Source organism: Alosa pseudoharengus, unplaced genomic scaffold (assembly GCF_046254945.1).
Source record: "Alosa pseudoharengus isolate Yale_2024_CS ecotype anadromous, Long Island Sound unplaced genomic scaffold, YU_APseudo_1.1 YU_APseudo_1.1_scf_17, whole genome shotgun sequence".
In the NCBI taxonomy this organism is placed as follows: domain Eukaryota; kingdom Metazoa; phylum Chordata; class Actinopteri; order Clupeiformes; family Clupeidae; genus Alosa; species Alosa pseudoharengus.
In genome coordinates this window covers 8578050-8587988 of record NW_027468640.1, presented here as the reverse complement: position 1 = coordinate 8587988, position 9939 = coordinate 8578050, and the positions used below count along the sequence as shown (strand labels likewise).

Sequence of the window (9939 nt, the reverse complement as noted above, 5' to 3'; positions counted from 1 at the left end):
TTTGATGGGTTGTGTTTGAAGAACGAAATCAAGTTACTTCCTGTTAGATTTTTGTGTGTTAGGTAGAAAATTGTGTGTGGTGTTTTGCAAAATGTGTTCTAGTCAATTGAAAACTGAGTCAAACACTGAGAATTAGTGTATGGTTTTGCAGATTTGGTGTCGGGTTATGATGTTTAGAGGACATGTTTAGAAAATTGTGTGACAAGCAAAGATTTAGTGTGTAAGCAGTTGAAAAAAACTGTAAACATTACATGGGTTACATACATTACCGGTCAAAAGTTTGGGGTCACAAATTTCCATTCCACTCCATTATAGTCAGAATACCAGCTGAGATCAGTTGCATTGTTTTTTTGTTTTTTTATCAGGGCAGCAGTTTTCAGATTATATTATGTACTTACATACAGTAATTGCAAGAGGGTTCTGAAGTGAGAAAAGGTCCTGGGGGGGGGGTATATATACCCCCTTATTTGTATATATTTGAATTCCATGTTCCAGCTTAACGAGCCCTCTCTCCCACTACGGTCCTCTGATGAGTGTCTGCTGTGTCGACCATCCGTTAGCGCTAAGAGGTCACAGTCAAGATTCTTTTCCTCTGTGATTCCACAGAATGGGTTACCTAATATTCTATTCTTCTTGTGATATTATTCTTATAATATTCGTTCTTGTGATAGGTTTGGGACTTCCAGGAAATGTTTAAAGACTCACCAGTTCACCTTGCCCTTAATTAATTAAGTGAAAGGTGAACAGATTAACTGATTAATTCTCTTACATAGTTATGGTTTGTATGTGTGTGATTTTTGATTCCTCTTGATGCAAACTAAGTTTCATGAAATTCTCTTAATGGGAGGCACTGCGATTTATATTTGATATGAGTTATGATGTCAAATGGTCTAACCAACTGGCTCCACACCACCATCTACAGGACAACAGAGGAAATGACAACCACTCACTCACACACACTCATACACCACCACTCACACACACACACACACAACAATCATTGCGCAACTAAGGGTACAGAATGTAAGGGTAGATATGTAGAGATAAGAAATTGAGAAGGGTGATTTATTTTCTGCTGAAAGATCATGCAGGGATGAACGGTGCTCATATTATTTACTGCTATGCATTTCCTGCCAGAATTAGACATACAGTTTTTTACAACAGTTTACACACGTTTTCAAAACTCTGTGTCTATTTTTCAAAACTCCACACACAAAACCAACAATCGCTCACACAAAATGCAAAATGCCTCAAATCTCCAGCAAAATGACACACAACGTTCAAAATGTCATAAACACATCTTTAAATCAAACATTCGCCTCACATTACAAACACTTTTGTCATAATATGACTTTTTGGATACATTATGTACACACTGTTGCTCAAAAACTAACGCTCTTTCATCTTTCATAGACTTTATGTATTTCCATACAAGAGTGAAAGTTACGGTATCTACAGAGAGAAGTTGAAATACACTGCAAAAAATGAATTTTAACCAAGTGTTATTGATCTTATATTAAGATTAAAAAATCTATTTTGTATTGTTTTTACAGTAGTATGAAAAGACTTACCTAGCGCCCTCTCAAAAGATCATTTGACTTAATTTAAGAAGACTTTAACTTATTTTACAGTTTTGTACAATTGTTTACACACGTTTTCAAAACTCTGTGTCTATTTTTCAAAACTCCACACACAAAACCCACAATTGCTCACACAAAATGCAAAATGCCTTAAATCTGCAGCAAAATGACACACAACATTCAAAATGTCAAAAACACATCTTTAAAGCAAACATTCGCCTCACATCACAAACACTTTTGTCATAATATGACATTTTGGATACATCATGTACACACTGTTGCTCAAAACCTAAAGCTCTTCTGTCTTAGGCCTTCTATATGTATTTCCATACAAGAGTGAAAGTTACGGTATCAACAAAGAGAAGTTGAAATACACAGTAAAAATGCAAGCAATATTGAAACCAAAAATAGTGATTTTTCCCAAATAATTTGCTGTTGTGAATACAGTATTTTACAGCAAACAAGAAAAAAAGCAAAGAAGAATACAGTGACCACCAGATGTACATGGAGTTTTGAAAACACTGATTTTGTTTTTTTCTAAAGACAAGTGTGTGTGTGTGTGTGTGTGTGTGTGTGTGTGTGTGTGTGTGTGTGTGTGTGTGTGTGTGTGTGTGTGTGTGTGGGGGGGAGGGGGGGGGGTTGTGTACAGTATGTATTCATAGGCCTATAGACCCTTTCAACTGCAGAAACAAACAATTCTACAGTAAGCGTTCCTAAGGCATTTCTGGAGGCACAGAAAAATTTATAGAGCTAATGATACTGTAACATAGGGACAAACAAAAATAAAGTAAAAAGACAAATTTCACATAAAGTCAACTTTTTGTAGAACATTACTGTAAGCTAAAGTCCGATTACTGTAATTTTCAAAGTATCTGCATTGGTTCTGAATATTTCAACCGGAAATCCTCTAGGAGCAGATTACAGTTTTTTACAATTGTTTACACACGTTTTCAAAACTCTGTGTCTATTTTTAAAAACTCCACACACAAAACCCACAATTGCTCACTCAAAATGCAAAATGCCTCAAATCTCCAGCAAAATGACACAAAACAAATGTCATAAAGACATGTTTAAAGCAAACATTCGCCTCACATTATAAACACTTTTGTCATAATATGATATTTTGGATACATCATGTACACACTGTTGCTCAAAACCTAATGCTCTTCTGTCTTTCCTATGCTTTATGAATTTCCATACAAGAGTGAAAGTTACGGTACCTACAGAGAGAAGTTGAAATACACAGTAAAAATGCAAGCAATATTGAAACCAAAAATAGTTATTTTTCCCAGAAAATTTGCTGTTGCGAATACAGTATTTTACAGCCAGCAAGAAAAAAAAAGCAAAATACAATGACCACCAGATTTACATGGAGTTTTGAAAAAGCTGATTTTGCCTAAGACGGAAATGACTGACTACTATCAAATTACTTTGCTTCTTCCAAAGAAAAATGTTTGTGTGTGTGTGTGTGGCGGGGGGGAGGGGGGTGTGGGGGGGGGGGTAGTGTATGTATTCATAGGTCTATAGAAAAAAATACTGTATTGAGCTAATGGTAACTTGGGGAGAAACAAAAAATAGAGTAAAAAAGACAAGTTTTACATAAAGTCGACTTTTTGTAGAACATTACTGTAAGCTAAAGTCAGATTACTGTCATTTTCCTTTCAAAGTATCTGCGTTGGTTCTGAACATTTCAACCGCAAATCCTCTAGGAGCAGATTGAAAGGGTCTATACCTATATAGAGAGTATATCTATTCATAGGCCTATACTAAGGCAATGATTGGATGGTGTTCAGTAAAGTAATGAGTGTTTACACATGTGAAGAGAAAGAGTGAAGCACTGGTGATTTAGTGTGGCATTTTTATGGGTTGTGTTTGAAGAACGAAATCAAATTACTTCCTGTTAGATTTTTGTGTGTTAGGTAGAAAATGGTGTGTGGTGTTTTGCAAAATGTGTATAGTCAATTGAAAACTGAGTCAAACAATGAGAATTAGTGTATGGTTTTGCAGATTTGGTGTCGGGTTATGATGTTTGGAGGACATGTTTAGAAAATTGTGTGACAAGCAAAGATTTAGTGTGTAAGCAGTTGAAAAAAACTGTAAAAGGGTCCATACCTATATAGAGACTACATCTATTCATAGACCTATACTAAGGCAATGATTGGATGGTGGACATGATTGGATGGTGGACAAAAAAGACACAAAAATATAGTAAAAAAGACAAGTTTTACTATACATAAAGTCAACATTTCTTTCAAAGTATCTGCATTGGTTCTGAAATCCTCTAGGGCCAGATTGAAAGGGTCCATACCTACATATAGAGTATCTGTTTATAGGCCTATACTAAGGCAATGACTGGATGGTGTTCCGTAAAGTAATGAGTGTTTACACATGTGAAGAGAGAGAGTGAAGCACTGGTGATTTAGTGTGGGTTGATGGGTTGTGTTTGACAAACGAAATGTGGGGTTATGATGTTTGGAAGACATGTTTAGAAAATTGTGTGACAAGCAAAGATTAAGTGTGTAAGCAGTTGAAAAAAAACTGTAATAGAAACTAGATGTACCGTATAGCGGTACAAAATATGACCGTCGCCCTGTCCAGTCCACGAAAATAAATCACGCTTGTCAATTTGTCTCCATATCCTACTCCATCCTAGACTGGAAATCCAGTCCAAAATCTACAAAGATTTGGATCTGGCTATGAGTAATGAAAATGGCCCAACTTGATGGACGGCACCAAGCATGCATTTGAAAATATCACTGCACACAATTGGATAACACTATGACCAGTGTTTACTCATTGATTCCGGACTTCGATGTCGCAGCGCTGTTGTCATCTGTTTAGATCGCCTCTGGCCTACATATCAGATACACCGATGTGATTGGTGCAGCCAAAAAAATCCTTTTGACAATCCCTATATGATCCCTGACATAATAAACACATGACTAAAACATGACATACAGTATTCTGTGGCGAAAGAATGGCAGAAATGTAGATGGCTAGAATGTGGCAAAATGTAGGACAACACAGGAGGAATAGCAGTATGACCTGACTCTAAGCCGTATAAGCACATTGTTTGTGTGTGTACATGTTGTTATGATGTAAATTGTGATCTGTTGTGATTATCAGTGGAATGTTTTTTATTCAATGTAAAAAATCAGAATTGAACAGCCTACTTGGTGTCCTGATAGTGGCTGATACTGGCATGCATAAAAATGTGTGTGTGTGTGTGTGTGTGTGTGTGCTCACTCCTCTCTCTATTCAGGTCTGTGCGGTCTCTCCTCCTCTGTACCACGTCAGTTCTATGTGGTGAAGGAGCAGAAGAGCTGGACAGAAGCTCAGCAGTACTGCAGAGAGAAGTTCACTGACCTCGCCACCATAGACGACATGACAGAGATGGAGAAGGTGAAGAGCATGATCCATGAAGCTGGTGTCAGTCAGGCTTGGATTGGGCTGAAGCAGGGAAGCAGTCCCAAGTGGCAGTGGTCTCTGACTGACAGGGGTTTCTACAGAGAAAATGAAGCAGAGTTCAGGAACTGGGGTGAAAAGCAACCAGATGGAGGTCATCAAGAGTGCGTGTTCAAGGGAGAAAATGGAAAATGGCATGATGACAGGTGTAGCCACAGCCATCGCTTCATCTGCTATGATGGTGAGAATTGTATTCATTTACTCAGAAATACATGCATCAGAACTGTGAAGATGTACTTGTAAACTCACTTTAGTTTAGACTGTAAAGCTGTGCTGATTCCCAGTTAACTGTTACCTATGTATTACCACAGGGGGAAACTCCACACATCCCTATGTGCTTGTTACTGATAAGAAGAACTGGGCAGACGCTCAGAGATACTGCAGAGAGAGACACACAGACCTGGCCAGTGTGAGGAATCAGAAAGAGAACGACCAGATAGAGGAAGTTAGTGGAGGTTCATCTGCCTGGATCGGCCTGTTCAGAGATGCCTGGGAGTGGTCAGATGGCAGCAGCTCCTCATTCCGCCACTGGAACACTCGAGAACCCAATTATGGCAGCAGTGACGAGTTCTGTGCTGAAATTCTTAATGCAACCGGGGGGTGGTGGAATGATGCAAGCTGTGACGATCATCAAATACCCTTCATCTGCTATGAAGGTGAGTCACTGTCCCTTCTCTCTGCTTGATAGGGGTTCAGACACAAACAACAGCATGATCCTGAGCAGATGTGCTGATGACCTGATGATGGTGGAGTAGACCTGATATCTCAAGGCCTGGTGGATTTATCTCTGTTATGGTGGTACTAGCTCCTATTGGTCTTCTCTGTGATGGCACTGTCTCTGTCCCTTGTCGCCACTCAGCACATTTAGTTACTGCAGATAGAATGAAAATCTTAGAAGGACTCCAGCACTGAGCAGGAATCAGTATTCTCTCACTGTATTTTCCCTCTAGAGAAACTTCTGGTTCTGGTCTGTGACAATAAGACCTGGACAGAGGCACTGCAGTACTGCCGAGAGCACCATGTGGACCTGGTGTCTGTGACGTCCGAGCGGGTCCAGCGCTGGGTGAGGGAGCGGGCTAAAGGAGCCTCCACTGCTCACGTGTGGCTGGGCCTGCGTCAAGCCTGCGGCCTGGGCTGGTTCTGGGTCTGTGGAGAGACCGTCTGCTACAACCACTGGGCCCCAGGACAAGAGCAAGTGGAGTCCTGCAAACACAGAGTGGGGGCAGTGGAGTCTGGAGGGGGGCAGTGGGTCAGCAACCTGACTGAGACTGACAAACTCAACTTTATCTGCACCACTGTGGGTGAGTTTGTCTTTGCTCATTATGGACATATGTGTATGTGTGTGTGTGTGTGTGGGGGGGGGGGGGGGGGTCCTCTGATACAAATTAATACACACTGGCACTAATTAAGTTTAGTTCTAGACTGAAAGAGAACTTAACTTCAGTAACTTCTATTTTGTGTGTTTGTTTGTGTGTGTGTGTGTGTGTGTGTGTGTGTGTGTGTGTGTTCACCTCCTCTTACAGAGCAGTGTGACTGAATCCTCCTCAGTCCAGAGTAGCCTTGGAGAAACTCCTCATTTGCAGCACTCATTTAATCTGAAGTAACTTTACAACTATATACAATTTCATATGTTACTACCATTATATTTCCTCTTCCAGTGTACTAATAAGTCAAGAAATTGATGTAGTTCAATACTGCAATTTTAATATGTTTTGTTTGTTAGCAATGATGTCACATTTTACAGCACAAAAGTACAGTAGAGTTCTGTGCCAAATGTTTGCTGTTCCTGACCTGCTGTACATGGCTATTTCTGATGAGTATGATTAAAGCTGCAGTTGGCAAGTCTGACAGATTGAGGGGACCTAGCCAAAATTTTGAATGTTATCATATCCCTCCCCCCACTACCACCGAGCACCCTCTCATCGAATTTGTGCTCGTCAGTGCACACTCTCATACAGCTCTGCTCTGATTGGATCAGAAGAACCGGGAGCTGTGGATTTTTGCAAAACAAATGACAGGCTAGGTCAGGGGTGGGCAAACTGCGGCCCGCAGGCCGGATCCGGCCCGCCAAGCACTTTCATCCGGCCCGCTGAGCATTTCATTTAGTTATCAGGCTGCTCGCTATTTTTTTCCTGCGATAGAGACGACGTTGGTTAGCTTTACTGCAAACTGCTTTTCACTCTCCTTAGATAACGTTTACAATGTCAAAACATCATGTTAAATAGAGATAACATCATGTTAAACTAAGTTATCTCCTTTGCAGCAGATCTAACGTGAACATTATGCAATCCATTTAATTGGGAACGCGTCTGCACTCACGAGAGGGAGAGAGAGCCGCAGGTTCCAGCTGGCTTGTGATTGTTGATAATTGATATCTATTGATATAAGAAAGTTTTAAAAGGAAATCATGAAGGCAACAGTAGTTCCCACTACTGACCATTTAAAAACTGTGAGAGGGCCCAGCCGTAGGTACAGCACTAGCCATAGCGGAGCAGGCAGAAGATAATTGAGAAATAAACGTGAATTAAAGCGACTGTCTTAAAGCGACAGTGCACAATTTATACATTTGTTAAACAGCATAAAATTAGCAGTATTTTTAAGCAATTCATATTTTAAAGCAAATACTTTTCATACTAAATTATAGGCTATAAAAAAATGTATTTTTTTTATGTGTGTGTCGGGGGGGGGGGGGGGGGGGGCAATTTTCAAAACCCAATGTGGCCCTTGAGCCAAAAAGTTTGCCCACCCCTGGGCTAGGTGGAGGTAGAAGTGTGGGTTTTTTTCTAAAACCGGCTGATTTTATGTTGTTCTGTTGGAGCATAGTGTCGGTTTCAGTGAATATGATCAAAAAAATCTTGCCAACTGCAGCTTTAACCTTTCTAATCCACTATGTTAAATGTACAAATGGGCTAATGTGCTGACTCCTAATAAAAATTACTTTGATCAGTTTGATGATTGACTATATTCTTGTACATCATTTGAGAAACAGCGCTGCTGAAAAAAAAACAGCCTGACCAGCTTTACAGTAGGTGCCAGCTTCAGGTGGTGTGCTGGTTGACCAGCTTGTTTGACCACCATATGATGGTTGATCAGCTCATGTTTGTAACTTAAGAGAGCAAAATTGAATATGACCGTCAACTCATTCAAATGTCACTCAGCAACTGTAAGATGACACCAGAAAAATGTGCAGTGGTCTCTTTTTTCCAGAGCTGTATATCGCTCACTCTCTCACACACACAATCACCACAAAATCAGCCCTGTTATGACGCGATGACAGACCTACTCCTCAGACTCCACTGATGATATATGATATAAAAATTAAAATAGATTTAAATCCTTAAAGGAACATTCTCTAAAGATGATTTTATGGTTTGACAAAATTAAGCGTTAAAATCTCAAGGGAAACTTCTGGGGGCCGTTCATTAAAAGATAAAAAAATTTAACCTTAATATAACTGTCAGGGAACATCCCTAAAGGTCCGATGAAGGTTGCACAAAACAGCTGCAAGATGATGTTCTGGGAATGTTCGTTGAAGGCTACACAAAACAATACCTTTAGAGGATGTTCCCTGAATGTCTTCTAAAGGTTTATTTTGTGTGACCTTCAGCGAACCTTTAAGAAACGTTTCCTGGACGTTGTGTGTTTGCTGGTTGTTAAGTCAGGGTACAGGAACACAGACGCAACCTCTGACGTGACCAAAGTGCCTACAAGCTATGCCATAGGGGCATTAGCTAAACTGTGCCTAAGCTATGGTATGGGGGCATGAACTAAACTTTACAGACTCAAAGTGTATTTACAAGTGTTGTGCAACATGAACAAGTTCCTTATTTCTGTGTGTGTTCAACCCAGTAATTGTGAAGGAACCGCATACATCTTGTGTTTGTAGCCTAGGCTGTCACAGACTAGACTGTCCTGTTTCCCTCCATTACTTCCAGTACTCTAGTCCATATCGAATAGATAGATAAATAAATAAATAAATAAATAAATAATGAGCTGTATGTAGGCTACAAATAAATGCATCTCTCTACGTTTTGGTCAAACTGGTAGGCCTTAATTACATTTCTGCAAATACCTACTGTAATTGCTACCTCATTTAGCCTACGCACAGTTATGGAAATACAGTACAGTAAATAAATGACACAATGTGGAAATAAATAAACAAAAACATGAATGAAACAATGTAAATAGCCTCCGTATGAAGCCTCCGTAAATAGCCTACATAAATTAAGCCATGTGGAAATGGATAAATCAATCAATTTGGAAATAAATAAATGTGAAATACAAAGACAGAAATAAATATATGAATAATTAGGTTATTAAAGCTTTTATTCACTATGGCTGTAGCATTTAAACAAACACCCCATGTATTACAGAACAAATTATGAGTGCAGTTGTCATGGGATCTCCCTACAAGCCAGCACACACAGCAGGGCGTCTGCTAGCACCCGCAGGCTGGAGATGGCCAGGGCCATAGCTCCCCACTGGGACACTGCCATGTCTATATATCTGTCCATAGGTGCTTCCTCAGACCTCTGGTGCACTACCATATAAACAACCAAAGGGCCGTGCAGGACAGCAACAGTGAACAGACACACAGCCATCATCGCCTGGCCAAGCTGCCTGACTGCCTGCTGCTTGGTCTTTGAGATGTCGTACAGACAAAGCAAGACACAGGCACAGGTAAAAAACATGGACAGCATCACAAATAGAAGATTAGGGAGGTTGCCCTTAACAATTATGAACATGAGGACAATTAGAATGCAAAGTATTGTCATGCCGACAGAGCAGCAGAAGGAGAAAAGCTGAGCAGAGGACTGTGGGTTCTTGAGATGCAAAGTGCTCTCTATCGCCACTAGCTGGTGAAGGTACAGACCAGACAGCCTGCAGCCCAGTA

At 40.2% G+C, this 9939-nt stretch overlaps 1 protein-coding gene across 1 annotated transcript; it reads left to right on the top strand.

Moving 5' to 3' along the window:
- Positions 1–4581: 4581 nt before the first annotated feature.
- On the top strand, positions 4582–6711 carry LOC143127867 (C-type mannose receptor 2-like). Its single transcript, XM_076289582.1, has 5 exons — positions 4582–4618; positions 4843–5226; positions 5357–5701; positions 5996–6346; positions 6704–6711. Exons 1-5 carry the CDS (start codon positions 4582–4584, stop codon positions 6709–6711), a joined length of 1125 nt encoding a protein of 374 aa, XP_076145697.1.
- The last annotated feature ends 3228 nt before the right edge of the window (positions 6712–9939 follow it).

What these genes read in the sequence shown, in the direction of transcription:
- LOC143127867 (XM_076289582.1), top strand. Translation starts at nt 4,582, where the DNA reads ATGTGGCAAAATGTAGGACAACACAGGAGGAATAGCA. An exon ending in ACAACACAGGAGGAATAGCA is followed by an intron (nt 4,619 to 4,842) that starts GTATGACCTGAC and finishes CTCTCTATTCAG; the next exon opens with GTCTGTGCGGTCTCTCCTCC. An exon ending in TCGCTTCATCTGCTATGATG is followed by an intron (nt 5,227 to 5,356) that starts GTGAGAATTGTA and finishes GTATTACCACAG; the next exon opens with GGGGAAACTCCACACATCCC.